Source organism: Lontra canadensis, unplaced genomic scaffold (assembly GCF_010015895.1).
Source record: "Lontra canadensis isolate GAN:19392208 unplaced genomic scaffold, GSC_riverotter_1.0 scaffold3, whole genome shotgun sequence".
Classification (NCBI taxonomy): Eukaryota; Metazoa; Chordata; class Mammalia; order Carnivora; family Mustelidae; genus Lontra; species Lontra canadensis.
Window position 1 is genome coordinate 6,463,459 of NW_022630997.1, and position 17,895 is coordinate 6,481,353.

General features: G+C 42.5%; 1 protein-coding gene across 7 annotated transcripts in view; it reads left to right on the plus strand.

Annotated features, from left to right (window-relative positions):
* The first annotated feature begins 225 nt into the window (after nucleotides 1-225).
* NRAP (nebulin related anchoring protein) overlaps nucleotides 226-17,895 on the plus strand; it is a 69,691-nt gene continuing 52,021 nt past the window's right edge. For 2 of the 7 annotated variants that reach the window (XM_032879501.1, XM_032879537.1), the window contains exons 1-11: nucleotides 227-472; nucleotides 800-894; nucleotides 1,473-1,560; nucleotides 5,752-5,856; nucleotides 8,356-8,460; nucleotides 9,569-9,676; nucleotides 10,453-10,557; nucleotides 11,321-11,428; nucleotides 11,930-12,028; nucleotides 14,932-15,039; nucleotides 16,005-16,121. In XM_032879501.1, the coding sequence (XP_032735392.1) occupies nucleotides 401-472; nucleotides 800-894; nucleotides 1,473-1,560; nucleotides 5,752-5,856; nucleotides 8,356-8,460; nucleotides 9,569-9,676; nucleotides 10,453-10,557; nucleotides 11,321-11,428; nucleotides 11,930-12,028; nucleotides 14,932-15,039; nucleotides 16,005-16,121 (1,110 nt within the window). In that variant the 5' untranslated portion in view covers nucleotides 227-400. Of the gene's footprint in view, nucleotides 473-799; nucleotides 895-1,472; nucleotides 1,561-5,751; nucleotides 5,857-8,355; nucleotides 8,461-9,568; nucleotides 9,677-10,452; nucleotides 10,558-11,320; nucleotides 11,429-11,929; nucleotides 12,029-14,931; nucleotides 15,040-16,004; nucleotides 16,122-17,895 lie in introns of all 7 variants that reach the window. The other 5 variants (XM_032879528.1, XM_032879546.1, XM_032879517.1 and 2 more) reach the window with 4 other exon arrangements.

Below are 17,895 nucleotides of genomic sequence, written 5' to 3' on the forward strand. Positions count from 1 at the left end.
CTTGGGTTATGATCACAGTTCGTGTTAAACTACTACATGCTGCCTAGTCATACACGAGGATTTGGTCACCCACATAAACATGATGCTGTTGTGAGTTCATTTTTCTATTTAGAGAAGCATGTCAGCTAGAAATACCTCCACCTAATTTCCCGGGCGCATGCGTGCTGTGTGAGTCGCCAAAATAGCCCCTTGAGTAAGTGGCAGCTTTAAAAACCATCCAGCTGCTGACTTCAAACTAGAAGGTCAGCAAAGGAAAGTGGAAGTTGGATTTTGAATGATCAAGGTCCCCGCGGGGATTGAACTGTGGTCAGGATTTGGGAAACTTGCACAGCTAGCCTGGGACTTTTCCTTGGATTTCTTGCCTGTTGCCTAGATTTGTCTTCTCTCTTCGGATATCAAGATGGATGTGCAGGCTTGCTCTAGGTGTGGGTATGGAGTTTATCCTGCCGAGAAGATCAGCTGTCTAGATCAGGTCAGTGGACATTTCTCGGCCTTTGGAAATAATAACCAATATGGTAGATTTATCTTCTTACAGAGGGATATGTAGGGTTTTTTGAACCATCAAAAGAAGATGTATTTCTCATCTTTCTTCAGTTCTACTCATTTCTATCTCTGTCTTCTATGTTTCTTTAGGAAAAAAAAAGTTATTTATTCATTTAACATATTATAGTCATGTTTGTGTCTATGTGTGTGTACATTACCATTTTATCTCTAAGGATCCATTTTTACCTGGAAATGAATAAGAATCCTGAGTTTGGAAGAAAAGGTAATTTTGCCACATCTTCTCTATGATTTCTAGATCTGGCATAAAGCATGTTTTCACTGTGAAGTTTGCAAGATGATGTTATCGGTTAATAACTTCGTGAGTCACCAGAAAAAGCCATACTGTCACGCGTAAGTGTTTGGTGCCCGCCTCCACCACTTCTTGAGTTTTATTTATTTTTTAACAAGTAGCCAATCAGAGTTTCCAATCACACAGCCCAGAGTTAAATCCAAGAAATATCTTCCCCAAAGTTTTCATTTACATAAAATCACTGACGAGCCCTAAGGCAGGATTTTATGCAAAGGACAGAAAGTTGGAATTTTCAAATTTCTTCCAAGTAAAAAGTCAAATCTATCTGCTATAACCACATGTCAAATCATTAGTACTGTGCAGAACAGTGTAATTGCCATAGATATGCCTAAAGAGCTTTAATTTTTTTTCTTTAAAATAATTCCAGAATCCATTTCTATATTTTTTTTCCTGAAAGTTTTTAAGTGGCTGTTTCCAGTTAGATTTGGTCTTGTAGTAATATATACTAAATTTATTTGATTTCCTTTTTTTTTTCCTTTAAGACATTGCCTGGAAAGTCATAAACTTAATTATTAAGTTTTATATTTATCAACTTAAAAAATGACTATACCTTTAGGGATACTCAATCATCTTGGGTAAAAGTACATTTCTAATTTTGGTTTATGTCTATTTTTTCTAGCCATAACCCCAAGAACAACACTTTCACAAGTGTCTATCATACTCCATTAAATCTAAACGTGAGGAAGTCCCCAGAAGCCATCCATGGGGTAAGTGACTTAATTTTGAACTTCAAAATAGCCTTTGAAGAAAATTTCTTACCTCAGGTTTTTAAGTGTCTGTGTCAACATTGAACCTGCTCATGTTTTTCATTTAGAGGCGCAAAGTGCATTTAAGTAACAGATATTGCTCTTTGTCCTACCACAATGTAAGGTAGGACCCAAGATAATCCAGCTTAAATATCTGACGCCTTTGTAATCTCTGTCTGCCAGCTCTGTTCACATTGATGATGGTTTACCCGGCAGGCCCTGTACACAGTAGGTGCCTAATAACCCAAAAGTTTATATAGCTGGAACACATCACAAGAGCCTTTCCTTACTTTCTCCCATGATTATTTTGATATAGAAAATTAAAAACCTCTAGTTCCACACTCTTAAAATCTCTCTGAATTCAGGTGTTTACCATTACTAGCAGCTTCTCTTTCCCCTGGGGGCAGGGGTAGGTCAGAGATAATTTGATTTGGAAGTGATGTTCGGATAGACCAGGTAGCCTTGTTGATACACCAACCTCTTTTGAAAAACCAACAATGGGGTCTTGTCAAATAGCTAGGGATGGCTTGGATGCCTGCATTTATTAAGATGATGACTCATTTCACTTCTTTCCCCTGCCCCACGGAAGCTGCTCTGTGGGATGGAGCTAACAACTTTCTAAAATTAGAACATTGCACAGGAGGTGGAAGTCTGTTAGAGATCTGCCCTCCTCACGTCACCTTGCCTCAGACTGCCTCTCCGGCTGGCCCAGGCTGCGGGTCTCCTCAGGAAAACGTGTGTTGGAGGGAGCTTCCCCCACACCTCCTGCCAAACAGCTTATTTTGCTAAGAGCCCTGGACTCATTGTGAGCTTATTATTTTTTTTAAAGATGCTTATGTAACGTTTACTGCACAATCATTTAATTCACTTAATACACATGACTGCCCACTAGGGTAAGTACTATTGTTATCTCACTCTGCGGATGAGGAGCCTGAGGTGCCGAGCTGCTTAAACATCACTGATTTCGAAGGATTTGCAAACCTTAAGAATTCACAAGCAATCTTACATTACTGAGAGCATTCGTTCTATGGGGATCTTGTTCTCGTCTCTTGATGTCTAAGGGCAGCTACCCAAAGCTGCAATGAATACTGAGTGTAGCTCTCACTTAAACAGAGGACCTAATGTGGGACTCTTCTCCTGGGCTCTTTCTCTATCTTATCTCATTTCTTCTTCGCAAGAATCCTCTGTAATATTACTGTTTTATAGCCGAGGAGGCTGAGGCTCGGAGAGGTTAAGTAATCTGCCTGGTTTTACCCAGATACTGGAGTGGGTACAAATCCAGATCTATCGGACTCTAGAACGCTTACCCTAAACTGCTCCATTGGCCTATTTCTATGCACATAGCGTAAACCGTCCAGGAGGAGAAAAGCATTTGTTTATGTTAACGAACATCCAGATGTTTCTACCATTGGATAGCCAGGGTTTTACAGATTCAACACCAGGAGAAGTACTTACACCATCCGAGTGCTGTTTGTAGGTATTACACACTCTACAACAAGATCCCGAATGTCTTTACTTTTCCACGCTACACTAGCTTCTAACTGGCCTGTCCCTACCTTCCAGTCATACAGCAGGTCGCACAATGTTACCTTTCTTTGAGGTGGTAGTGGATTCATTCTCTTTTTACCGTGTGTGACAGGCCCGAGCTGGAGTGAGAATTGTGCTGGTTCTGGTGCTAGCCACAGACAGTGATGTGAACTTACCGGGACGCGTGTGTGTGTGCGTTTGTTTGCTTCTGTGCGAATATGTGTGCGTGTGTATGCATATGGTTGTGCGTGTATGGGGAGCGTATGTATGTGTGGGTGTAGGTGTGAATAGGCATTCACGGACACACATATGTGTGTATGTGGTACGTGCATATACCCATGTTCGTATGCATGCCCATGTGTGCGTATGTATATGTGTGTGTGGTGTGTGTGTGTATGTGTACATCTCTGTGTATATTTTTGTGTACATGGTATGTGTGTGTATACATGCATATTTGTGTGTGCATGTGTGCATGTGTGTGTATGTGTATGTTATGCCAAACAATTGGCTGTTGAGATCACTTTCTCCTTCTTCCCCATCAGGAAAAATTTCAAATGGACAGCTGTGCCCCTTCTAGGCCCTGGGTCTCATAGGCACCTGAGGAAGGGGAATGGATGATTTTTTTGCCTAACTCTTGCATCTCTGAGTTTGCCCATTGAGTAAAAACAAATTCAATGCACTTGTGCTAAAGGAGGGAACAAAAGGGATGCTTCAGTGATGGTAATGAAGGAGAAAAGGAAAGAGTTTGAGCTGGCATTCAAAGCAGGCTGACAGTTTTGTGTTTCCTAAATGTCACCCTTTTAAAAATAAATAAATGTCTAAGCCAAAATTTCCTGTTTGGTAGGTGTGCATGGAATTTTTAGGAAAATAAAACATCTAGATTCTCTTTTATTCAGCGAGGGGACTTTAGCTTTTAATGCTTCTTCCTTACCCTACTAGCAACACTTACTATTTTTCCTCTTCTTCCTACTTCCTCAGAATAATCCAGAATCTCATGAAAAGTCTCTGGGGAGGCAGGCACTCCCCAGTGATGGATTTGTTCCATGGGTGGAGAACAAGCAAATAAGGCTTTCTAACTATTTTGATCATGCGATTCTGATTCCTTAAGGCAATGGCTCTCTAGGAGGGCGATTTTACTTCTCACAGGACATTTGTGATGTCTGGGGATGTTTTAGAATGTCACAGCTGGCAGGGAGGGGTACTGTGGGCATCTGATGGGCAGGGAGCAGCTATGCTGCTAAACATTGTGCCATGGCAAGGACAGGGCCCAGGAGAAAGACTTAACCTGCCTCCAGTATCAGCAGTGTTGCCGCCCAGAAATGCTGCCTTCAGTCTATGTCACGTTTGTGGTAGTTTCTCAAAATCCAGGGGAAGAAGCAGGTAAAGCACTCTCAATTTCTATATTTAAAAATACACATATTCTAGGTGCACTGGGTGGTAGCCAGCCTAGAAATTCGATGAGAGGAAGTGCCTTTCGTGTGGAAATAGAATTCCTAGATTCTAAGCCTGGCTCTGATTACCTGTTGAATGATTGAATGACTTTGGTAAGGTCACTTCTTTGCCTTCAGTTTCTTCCTTCATCTGTAAAATCCATGATTTCAATTTCCACTTGTAAAAATTGTAGGTTTCTGGGCCCATTTTAGACCTCATTTATTATGATATCTGGGTTGGGACCTAGGACCTTTTGATTTTTTTCTTTTACGGCAGGTCCCTCTTATGTTGTCTTTAAGAACTCTTGGCCTACACCCAAGGCTCTGAAGATACCATCGCGATGTCAGTTCCGCCCAAATTGATCTATATGTTCACAGTAATTCCAGTCTAAGTCTTGGCATTTTTCGTAGAAATTGACCCAGGATTCTAAAAATGGTGTGAACCACACGAAGATTCTAGAATAGCCAAGAAATTCTGAAGAACAAAGTGGAAGGACTTCAGTTACGAGATTTCAAGATTTACTACAAAAGGAGTAGTCATGAACTTAGCGTAGTATTGTGTAAGAATAGACCAGCTAGTGGAATGCAACCCAAGGTCCAGAAATAGAGCTGTGCCTATGCAGTTACTTGGATTATGACAGATGTGCCACTGCAGTCCAGTGTGGCAAGGACGATCTGGAGTTATTGGATATTTGCATGGAAAAGAATGGACCCGGACCCCTACCTCACACCTGTACACAAAAACTAACTCAAGATGTATTACAGGTCAAGATAGGAAAGGTAAAATTATAAAGCCCAGGGGAACATATACATGAGTCTGGGGAGCCAACCTGTTAACCAAGTTCCCCAGGTGATTTTCACACAGACTAAAATTAAGAACCACTACTCTGGTATCTAGCGTTTTCTGCGGTTACTCTAACCTGAATACTGGGTGTCGTGTGATAAGTTCATTGAGACCCTCAGTCTTTTTAATTACACTGCTAGCTAGAGCTTTGCACTCTGCAGGGGCTCTGCACGCCTCGCCTGGCTGGTGGAGCGGGTGAAGCCACAACGCGACAGACCCAGTGTGTGTCGTTGTGCCCTTATGAAGCTTTGCCTTTGCGATTTAGAACAATCCCTCCGATTTAACTCTATGTTGTCTATTTTCCTTCTCTTCTCCGATGGAAACGTTACTGACAACGTCTCCGTGGTGCAGATTGATGACCAAGATGAGGGCGGACAGTTTAAGTCGGTTTTTCACTGGGACATGAAATCCAGGGATGGAACAGCTGCACCTAACGGGCAGCCCCCGATGAACGAGGTGAGAGGAGACGTGTGACCAGGTTTGGGTAAAAGGGAAGAGAACCACGCACTCTGCAAGTGAGACGCATCATGAGTATTACTTCTAGAGAAATGGATTAGGCTTTCATTTACCCACTTTGTGATTCCAGCTGTCTACAGAAGACATCCCGCAGCCTGTCGTGGGGTCATCTCCACTGTTTCTGCTTCCAGCCCAAACTCACTAGTGAGTTTGTCCCTTCCAACTACTGTGTTTCTGTCCCTGGGAACAAGCACCCAGGCTGGGAACCACGGCTGCCCTTCCTCCCTCTGATACTTCCCTCAGCTCTGCCCCTTCTCCTGCATTTCACTCTCCCTGCTCCAATCCACATCAGCTCCTGCCTGGACCTTCGCCAGGGCCCCCTGGTTGGCCTTCTCCCTTCTGGCTTTGCCTCTGTCCAGCCTGTCCAGTGACCTTGGTCACGCACAGCTTCCTAGATGGCCCTAACTTACTCTTCCTGCTACCTGAGAATTTATGCTCACTAGGGAGAGTCTCATCATTTCAAAAGTCCTCAGCCGTTTACTTTTCATTATACACGTAATATTTGTGTTTTCCTTGTTGTAAAAAAAAAAAAATCCGAAGTACAAAGCTAACCCCTGTGCACCGTCTCCGATCAGTCCCTCTGGAGAGGGACCTGTATATTCTTTCAGACTTGACTCAATTACAAATATAGATCTATGTCATCTGTCTCTTAGTACTCCCATTTGAATACGACCACTGCCATGTACTGAGGGGCCTTTGATGAATTATTTAACCATTCTTTTCTTTGGCTTTCTCATCTGTAAACTGAACTTCTGACAATTCCTGACTCACAGAACAATGGCGAAGGTTAAGAGAGTATATAAATGTAAAGACCTTAGAACAATGGAAGGCACAACAAATATTAGCCATTATTTTCGCTGAAAATTGCATATGTATATTGCAATTGCATATTATATGTATTATATGCATGCATTATATGTATGCATATGCAAACATATTGCATATGTATATTTCTATTGGGATATTTCTATGTTTTCCCCATGAAACAGCATGCCTTGTTTTGCAGCTTATATTTTTCAATCAACAAATATCTTGGAGATATTTCTGTGTCAGCCTCCTTTTAAGTTATTTTGGATGGATATGTCATGAATGCAACCATTAAGAATGGATGTATCATGCTCTTCTGTTGATGGGCAGGATTCTTTCCATTTTTTTTTTTTCTATTATGAAGTTGCAGTGGACATCCTGTGTGTGACCTCTTTTGGACACAAATGAGTGTTTTTCTAGAACAGGTAATGGAAAATGAAAGGGCACATGCCTTTTAATTTCCATGGCCGCTGTCAAATTGCACTCTGAAGTGGCTGTGCATTTGATACTCCTACAGGCAGAGGATGGGAAGACTTATTCCTCTATACTCTCACTGATCCTTGGTATTTCCAGATAAAAGTTTTTGACAATTTTTTTATCTTGTTGTTTCAAGTTAAATTTCCCTGATTGCTAGTATGGTTGAGCATATTTTCACATATGAACTATCTGTCTTTCTAGATCTCCAAAGCATGGTTCTACCCAACCTGTTCAATTTGCCCTATGTCTAGCCCACTTGGCTGCCATCTCTTCCCCCCGAATTCCAACCAAACCCATCTCCTTATGGTCTTTCACATGAAGCCCATCATTGCCTTCATGCTTTTATTCATGGTAGCTCCCACTCCTGGAATTTATTCAACAAATATTTCTTGAGTCTTATGTGCCAGGCACTGTTCCAGGCTATTGGAATACATCAATAAGCAAAACTGATGGAAATCCCTGCCTTCATGGAACTGACCTTCTAGAATGGATGTCCTTTCTCCTTTTGCCCCTGTTAACTGACCTCAGCCTTGGCAGTCCAGCTCAGTTCCATCTTCCTATCCAGAATGGGGTCCATCACATACAGATCGCTTCTTAAAGCCTCATGTTTGTCATCAATACAGTACACTTAAGCATACAGACATTTTCTAATCATTATTTGTTTCCTGTGTTGGTTTCATGTCCCTATGGAGGCCACAGATATCTTAAATAAGGAACAGCCTTCTCTGTTTTTGGCTTTTCTTTTCCCAGTGTTAATTGCTTATCCCAATATTAGGCACATGACAAGTAGTAGGGTTTTGCATCATGTGTGAATCATGCTGGTTAAGCTCGTATTGCCTGTCCATAGCAACTCCCCATTGGCTCAGTCTAGGTACAGTGATGAGCCAAGAAATGCCAAGTTACATTTGAAACCCTTCTAGAATATAAATGAATCCCAGAAAGTTCTACTTTTTAGGATATTGGATTATTTTCTAGGTGGAAAAAGTTGAACATTTCTTTTAGCTGAGACCCACCATAGGCCACTAGGAGTTTATAGTTTTTAGAGAATTTCTCTTATGTTGACAGTGTATGTGAGCATTGCTAAGAGGGTGGGGTAGGTCTTACCAACCAAATGTGTGGGGTATGTGTTTATGCATTTGTTTGTTTCCTTTATAGAGAGCCTATTGGACTGGGTATGGCGAAGGGAATGCTTGGTGCCCAGGAGATCTGCCAGACCCGGAAATCGTAAGGATGGTTGAGGCCCGAAAGTCTCTTGGTGAGGTAAGGGCTTTAGAACTTATTCTAGGAATGAGTTTGAATGTTTCTTTATCTTAAGATTGTGGTAGACTACTGGCCTCTCCCCTAAAGATTACCATGTCCCAACCCCAGGAACTGTGTATCTGTTACATTACTGACCAAAGGGACTTTGCTGATATGATTAAGTTAAGGATCTAGAGATAAGAATGTTACCCAGGATCAATAGGGTGGGTGAATGTAATCACAAGGGTCCTTTATAAGGAGGGAGGCAAGATGACCAGAGTCAGAGACAAGGTGATGTGATAACAGGAGCAGAGGTCAAAGCCATTGGGAAACAAACACTAAGAGATGCAAGTGGTCTCTAGAAAATGTAAAGAAATGGATTCTCCTTGAGAGCCCCCAGAAAAGACCAGCCCTGATAGCCCATTTTAGACTCCTGTCCCCCAGCATGATAAGAGAGATTTTATTAGACTTTCATGTAGAGAAAGCAGTTTTGGCCCAGACTATGGAAATCCTTAACGATTTACACACAGTACCTTCTGGTTCTCTCCACACACCCCAGGCCCTTGCCCTTTGAAGAAACCACTTTGGAAACCATTGTTGGTCTTTAGTGACTTAGCCTTTAGCAGATGGAAAGAAGACAGAGACACAAATGCTAGGAGCCATGTCTTAGTAGGAAGACCAATCATCAGCGATATTCAAAAAGTGAGAAGGGAAGCCTAACACTTCGTTCTCAATGCTGTAGAACTAATTCTAGCAGACAAGTTATAGAAAAGACTCCCACAAATTATCATACAAATTATGTATGATAATGCTGCATTATCATACAAGCCTTTGAGTCAAAGGGGTGGTGTTCTCTTTGGGTCCCTTGGGTTGGGCCAGGTTCCATGCAATTTGATATAAGCACGGAAGGGGAATCCCTTTGACCCGGAAAATAGGATTTCTTTAGTGTTGAAGGTGCTATTCAAGTCACCAATGGAATAACATTTTTGAATTCACTCCAGGTGATTGAAATGGTTTCTAACTACCTTATAAATTCAGTTGCATTGGTTCTGATGATGCTCACAGTTACAGTTTGTTCATTCTTATCTGATATCATATTTGTTCTTGTGCTGATATTGACTCTGACCAGCAGGAGTATACAGAAGGCTATGAGCAGCAGAGAGGCAAGGGGAGCTTTCCAGCCATGATCACACCTGCTTATCAAAGAGCCAAGAAAGCCAACCAGCTGGCCAGTCAAGTGAGCATCCCAGTGCTTATTCACCGTAGATTATGCTAATTTTTGTCACTAATGAAACTCTGGGATTCAGATAAAAACCAGTAAGAGAGTGCTTGTGGACAGTAGGTGTTATTAGTGTGATATTATGAAGAGAACTGTGCTGTTCTGTTTTCCCTCTCCCTTGAGGGAAGACTCTCTCTCAAGAGTTTATCTTGCCTTGAGAGATCCTCTCTGCCTTGACTGGGCCACATCTATCAAATGGAGAGACGAGGTATCTCCTCCAAAGACTGGACCAAATAATTTCTTGAGGTCAATTTAACATTTTAGATACTGATTCTTGTTAAGTAGATGGCACGTCCTCCTGAGGAATAGAAAGCTTGTTGGCTAAGAGCTCGGATTTTAGAGTGAGAGTGCTAGGATTGGAATCCTGGTACTCTCACTTACTAGCTGTGTACCGTGAGCAAATGATGAAGCTTCTCTATTCCTCAGTGGTTCATTTGAAAAAAATGGGGACAGTAAGAGTCTTGCCACATGCAATGGTTATAGAGATGAGGTGGGTTAATATTTGTTAATGGTTAGCCATGCCTAGCATTCTCTTGGACTTAACACAGTAAGCACTGACTTAAAAAAGTAGCACAGTAGCTTTTTGAAGAGGAGCCTAGGAAGCCTGTACTAAAGACTTGGTCATAGGCTTGTATTGATTCTAAGCTGATGGTATAGCTTCAGGACAGCTACAAGGAAGGGTCCTCACAAAGGCTGGTGAGTATGACCTTGACTCCATGCTATCTCTTCATCAGGTGGAATACAAGAGAGGGCATGACGAGCGTGTTTCCAGGTTCACCACAGTGGCGGATACCCCTGAGCTGCTACGGGCCAAGGCAGGGGGACAGCTTCAAAGTGATGTAAGAAACGATGGATGCCTAGAGGCTTTTAAGATTCTCCATTCCTTCCTTCCTTAGAGGTAGAGAGAGGAAGAATGGTGGAGGCCTCTTGGTCCTGCGTGAGAGGCAGGGGGAACTTTCTAAGGTCAAGGACAGTCAAGTCCCATAAGTTAGCCAGCACAGACCTTGTGAAATCTCTTCCTTAGAGAGAAAGCTTAGTATCAGTCACAAGTCAGATGTATGTGATTAATCCAGAAAATTTCAAACCTTGTTGCTGCAAATAGAGAATATAACTTCTAAGGGTTTTCTACCATTTGCCTTTTCACAGCCCCATTGTTCCCTAACATAACAAGACCAAGAACTTTGTGTCTTTTTCTGAGCAGGAAGTGTAAGCACAAATCCAGGTCCAGCTTAACAAGTAGCTTCTGCTCACCTTGGTTTGAGAAGCCTCTTTTGTCTCCTAGACTTGACTGGTGGCCCCTTGAGGGCAAAAGCCTCCTCTCCTTCCTCTGCCTAGCCTTACCACCTGGCCCACAGCATGTGCTTCATGTGTTGAATTCTGCATTGAGTGTCTTCATGTACTGGCACTGTGCTGGGTTTGGGGGAATAAAAAGGTAAAGAAGATGCATATGGTACATCAAGCCATAAGCCATTGATGGTGCCATAGGGGCTGTGAGTGGTGATGTGAGGGTTTCATGCAAACCCTTGGCAGGGGTTCTCATCAGACAACCTCATACATAGCATGATTGTGGCATGAGATTCCTTTTCTTTTTTCATCTTCCAGGTGAGATATATGGAAGACTATGAACAGCAGAGAGGGAAAGGTAGTTTTCCTGCCATGATCACACCCGCTTATCAGATCGCCAAGAGAGCCAATGAACTGGCCAGTGATGTGAGTGTCCCTGACAGTGTATTCGTGGTAGGAGAGGAAACAGGAAGTTACCTGTGTCGGGCGACTACAACTTCCTGTCTGCTTTTGTATGCTCCATGGTCCAGGGAGTAGCTTTCCTTCATAGTTTTTTTTTTTTAAGATTTTATTTATATATTTGACAGAGAGCAATCACAAGTAGGCAGAGAGGCAGGCAGAGAGAGAGGAAGGGAAGCAGGTTCCCTGCTGAGCAGAGATTCCCGATGCGGGGCTCAATCCCAGGACCCTGATATCATGACCTGAGCCTGAAGGCAGAGGCTTAACCCACTGAGCCACCCAGGCGCCCCTCCTTCATAGTTTTTAATGGGTTTTATCAAGACCATGATCTGGCACTTTGATGTCTAAGACACAATCGCTGGACCAACGCAGAAAAAGAACATTCCATGAGACGTTTGTTTTTACTCTTCTGGCTTCTGTGCATAGAAGGTAAAACTCACACCAGGTTTGTCCTTCCCCTTCATTTAGGTGAGGTACCATCAACAATATCAAAGGGAAATGAAGGGAATGGCTAGTTCGGCTGCTGGAGCTGCAGGCACAAGGGAATGCATGGACCAATACGGCCAGGTAGGTGATGAAATCACTCCCTGGGAAACTGCCCTTTCTGATGGTCAGTAGCCCACTGGCCTGTCACACAACTGATGGCCCTGGAGTTAGGGGTTGGGTTGTGGTTTATCTAGCCCTGTTTATGAATGGTGGATTTTCAAGTCAGAAAGCAATGATAAACAATTACATTGAGCTCAAACTGATCCATGTAGGAAAAGAGTTTCTAAGCACTTTTTCTTTTTTCTTTTTTTTTTTTTTAAGATTTTATTTATTTATTTGACAGAGAGAAAGAGATCACAAGTAGGTAGAGAGGCAGGCAGAGAGAGAGGGAAGCAGGTTCCCTGCTGAGCAGAGAGCCAGATGCAGGGCTTGGTCCCAGGACGCTGGGATCATGACCTGAGCTGAAACCAGAGGCTTAACCCACTGAACCACCCAGGCGCCCCTCCTTTTCTTTTTTAAAAATAAAGAACCCCTGTCAAGATGGTGAATTTGTCAAGAGTAAAACATTCTCACCTATTCAATGAAGAATGGTCCCAAGGCCCAAGACTGGCTAATTTTAGCTCATCACTGTGTAAGCACGAAAGGGATCCAAAGGCATGTCTGGAAAAATATTGGGCACTTCACTGAGTAGCAAGTCTCACTTCTTAGAAACTACATATCTTATCTAGGTTGTTAGAGGAAGCAATTTGGCAGAGAATGCAAATCTTTCCCCCAATTTCACTTCTCACGTGAACTACCTAGTGATAGGGGGTAAAAAGGTTGAGATGATAATTGGAAGCTAATTTTTATTTGCACATCCCTCTGTATTTTCTGGTACTAAACAGGTATAGGAAAGAAAGGGAATATTATCTTTTCATAGTTGTAAGTAAAGAATACTGGAAGGCTAAGTATGTGTACCAGAAGAATGCACTCAGTGGACTTAGTTGATTTTTAAAAAAATTGATTGGAAAGTTGTTTGAATTTTTCATCAGTGGGCAGATTCTACAACATACATGATTTATTCAACATACATAATTTATGACAGAAACAACTTGTTTCTTTTCTTTAAAAGAGCGTCTAGGGAGACACTCATGGAAGACTAAGGATGTGTATGAAGATGGGGGTGTGACCCCTTTGCAAAAGTCTGTCTGAACAAAAATGTTCAATCTTAAAAGAAAAAGTCCATTTTGCTAAATTTTGTAAGTTACTTAAATGGCCTCAGTGCTTAGCCTCAATAAAATTATGCTTTTAGAGATTTCATGTTTTAAATCTGTTGTATAGAAGGCTCAAGTTGACTTTTAAAAATCACTTTAAAAAATATTTGGTTCCTATATTCGGCAGAAAATATTTTGTTCTAAATGTGGTCAGCATGTTCTGGCAGCACATGAACGTGTTTAGACATGTCTGTACCCGTCACGGAGATGCAACCTCACAGTGTGGTAGTTGGTTCTCGCTTATTAGGACATGTTGGCTGAAGTTCCCCGTCATGGTAATAACAAATCTTAGGATCAAAGTGGGTGATGTTTGATAGGACCGCCAACAACTGTCGAGAGGATCAGCCTCGTGTGGCATTTCCTGGTGTGATTTAGCAGGACCCGCCAGGCACAAGGAGGAGGGAGTGAGAGAGAAGCAGACAGACAGTCAGATAAACTATAAATATCTGTAATGCCTAAAATGCCAAACAATGCATTCTTCCTTTTCACGAATAACTTTTTTTTTAGGTCAATGGACTATATCGTGTAATTGACTTACTGTTTGTAACCAGCCAACTCCCCGGTAGGATTGAGTGTCTCACTGAAAGATTTACACACCCAACGTGGATACTTATAAGCAGAGAAGTTAAAATAAAGTTCTAAGCCAGCCTAACCCATACAGCAAAAGGGGCAAAAAGAGATTACCAAAGAATTTGGGAGCCTTCGTTATTATTATTTTTTTAGCTTAATTTTTTTTACTTACTGCATTCGGCCCAGAACAGTTTGGCAGTCAAACATAAAGGAGCACTCGGGCTGAACAATTGTCATTACTGGATAAAAGGGAAGCCTGGACTTTCTAATTCAACCCAAGTGTTTTATTTTTAAAAATGTGTGTGCTGGATTCTGACCCCGCTGTGGGAGTAGGGCAGGCCCTTGCCTTGGAGGAGGCCATAGGAAGATGGAGTCATGAGCTTGAGGGAGCACTTGGGTTTCTTTAGATTGATGGGAACACGGAAGAGGAAGCAGCTGACTCTGCCTGGGGGAGGACTGGGAATGAGGGAGGCGTTTCCCGGAGAGCAGGTAGCATCAGATGGGGTCTTGAAGTACATCCCATCCCATCCCAGGAAAGTTTTATGCTACTGACATCACGACAGGTCCATGAGAGAGAAAGTTTTGTTTTGTGGGAGTAGGTGGGTGGTGTGGGGAAGAGGAAGGAAGAAACAGGCTCAGATTATAATAGTCTGAAAATTCACATTTAGCCCCATTTAGAGCCTCTTAGGGCAATTTGAAATTTCCCCCTGAATACAAAAAATTCAAATAGTTATAAAATGCTTTTCTTTGCACATGGGAAAACAGTATCTGGGATGTTAATGGGTTTCTCTGCAGGCCCAACAAAGGCAGCTTTTGGGATTATTGGAAGGCAGACAGACCTCCCTGGTGTCAGATAGGGGATGAGAACTCCATAATCCATGAGTCTGGGAGACGTGTAGAATGTCTGGATTTATCCAGTGGGAATATTGATGATGTTCGTTAGCATTTATTTAGTGCCGACTGTGTGCCAGGCACCATTTAAGTACACCTGACCACAGAGTCCACAGTCTTAGTCACCTCATGGTTCTGCTCCTAGGGTGTTCCCTGCAATGTCCATGGTGGACGGGCCTCTATAGGAACAGGCTCTAGGGGCGATCATTTCCAACCCCCCACACTCTGAGGGAGGGGAACATCACTGAGGGACATTTTTGATTCTCCCAGCAGGGCTACTTGGAGGACTATCAGGAGCACAGAGGAAAAGGCAGCTTCCCCGCCATGATCACCCCCGCTTATCAGAATGCCAAGAAAGCCAACGAACTTGCCAGTGATGTAAGTACCATATTGGGATGACCCGCAGAGCCGCCAAAGCAGTCAGGATAAATGAGATTCTGAAGACTATGTTTAACGGAAGCCTACACACAGATCAATTAGCGCTCGATTTCTCTCCAAATTTCTGACACCTTCTTTCAGACCGTTTGTCACATTTACCTGCTTCAAAGGAGCGTGACACCGACAGACGGTGGAACTTACTTTAGGCGAGTTGAAGCAGGTGCCAGTGCTGGTCCAGCCAGATAAGCTGGGGTTAGGAGAGGCTTTGCAAAAGAAGCCATCTAGAAACCTAGCACTTTAGGGGAATAGCTGATGAAAACAGGTCACATGATTATCAAACTGGGTATAACCCAGTGGATGAAATGATTTTAATTTGCAGAATGCTGGCCAGCTGGCGGTCCTTGAAAGATAGACTATAATTAAACTCAGTCGAGCGATGTGCACATGCAGATCCAACACTCCAACTTGAGCTTGGTCTATATATAGTCAGAAGCCGCACATGAATTTCACACCTCCTTTGCCCTTCTCCTTTGCTCTGTGCTCTTCAGTTATTAAATCCATTTGCCCAGGACAGTGCATTCTTGGCCCAACAGGGGATGTAAAACATGTGACTCACTTGGCCCCTCGTTAGTGGGTTAGATGAGAAAAGACGTTGAAACCATGGGCAGACTGGGTTTGGAATTACACTTTTTGGCATGCTTGTTTCAAGACGTTTCTTCATGCAGAATTAGAGTATAAAGTACCCAAAATGTGTAAAGGGCCAGTAAAACTTTAATACAAAAGGGACTGAGTGGCTTATGGATTTCATGGAGGAAAAAAAAAGCCTAAGTAGTTGGTTTTTTTTTCCCCCTTCAGAAAATTCTCTTAAGTAACTATTGACATGAAATGCTGGGTCATTTTGGAGTAATTTCTCTCACGGAGCATGAAAATAACAACTCTGGGCCCTCTTTGTGTGCTTCTTTCAGATAAAATACAGGCAGGACTTCAATAAGATGAAAGGCCCTGCACATTATCACTCCCTCCCAGCCCAAGACAACTTGGTCCTCAAGCGGGCCCAGAGCGTGAACAAGCTTGTGAGCGAGGTGCGTACAGGGCACCGTGGACGGGGCAAGCCCAGCGTGAAAAATTTTGTTCAGTGCCACAGGAGCTGCACACGGTTGCCACTTTCCATGGAACAAATGGACAGTAAAGAGAGCAACTCACGAGAGAGCCTAGAATCAAACAAATTAAACAAATTAAGTCTCTCCAAGGGTTCCGAAGTTTCTTCTCAAATTCTCACAGAGCTTCTCACAGAAGTTTCAGGCAGTCAACTTTTAGTTGCAGAATAGTGACCCCGCCAACCTTTATAACCATACGTCACTCATACGGAGTGGTAATCAAGGATCAGAAAAGTGTTTCCAACATGGAACCTCTCATTGTCTTGTTATCGGAGTCCGGTTTCCCAGAAGCTGTGTGTCTCCTCTGAATTCCTGTAGGTTAGAGGCTGGACTGGCCGCCAGACGGTGCATTTTGTTCAGTCTACTCTGTGATTCAGATTTCTTGAATTGCTGAGACTTTGGCAAGGAAATAACCCCTCAAGCTCCCAAATCCTTATCACGCTCTCCAGTCTTTTCTTTCACAGTGGGGCCTCATTGGCATTTCCTCTCTAGACCCTAAAGGCATCTGAGTTAACAACCTCTTTCAATGGGAAGAAGGAGGGCTATTAAAAGTACTCCCATAACAAGTTATCTGCAATTCAGAAGAAGATATTCAAGTATCCTAAAATATTTTTCTTCCCTAACTTCTAAAGGCCAGTCTTCAGGCCCCCAACTATTCATCTGTGGCCCTCTAACTGTGGGCTGCTCAAAATCTCCAGGAGTGACATTTTCCTGATCTCAAGTATTTCGAAGTAATAGATAGGTGCCTAGGTCTTGGAATCTGCATTTTAAACAGATGTTTGAGATGGTTCTGATACTCTAGGCCAGAGGTCAGCCAACCATGATAACCTGAGTGCCAAATCTGACCTGTAGCCTGGTTTTATAAATAAAGTTTTATTGGAACACAGCCACGTCCTGCTTGGTTACATTTCATCTCTGGCTACTTTCATACCACAAGAGCAGAGCCAAGTAGTTGCCAAACCTTGCTCTTGATTCACGGAATATTAGGTCTAGATGGGACCTCAGCAATCTTTAGGTCCTGATTTTGTCATAGGCCTAGAGAAGTAACGTGTCTTATTCTGGTTCAGAGAGAATTTTAGGGAGAGAGTTGGAACCAGATCTCTGAAAGTACATTTTTATCACCCAGGAAAAATACTGTTAACATTTTGGCCTTTTTCTAGGTGAAGATATTATAAACAAGTATATGAATATAAAGACATTTATAGATTAGAATTAAACTCTATTTATAGCTTGGTATACTTTTTTCACTTCTTATCAGATTGTGAGCATTATAATGTATCTTGCATACTTTAAAAAGCATGTTTCCACCATGTTTCATAAGATAGGATAACAAATTGTGGGGGTTTTTTTGTTTTGTTTTGGTAAGAGGTCACAAGAGAAACTTCCATTTCTTTTTGCCCTTATGTTTACCCAGTAGGACAAACCAGTCCTGCTCTATTTGTGGTAATCGGCCTTCAGCTGGCTCCTCCAATTAATTACCTGGGACGACTTGGGGCCTTTTCAGTAACTATAACCTCTCATCTTACATCCAGCTACCCAGGGGAGCTCAACTAGCCAACCCAGTTAAAATTAGAAGATGCTCTGTGCATCTGTGAGTGGTCTCATTTATTATACTCTTTTGTCAAGTAACTTTTGTGGTTAGATTTTATTGAAGTGTACATAAAGAGAAATGTACACGCCATTTGTGCCTGATGGGAGA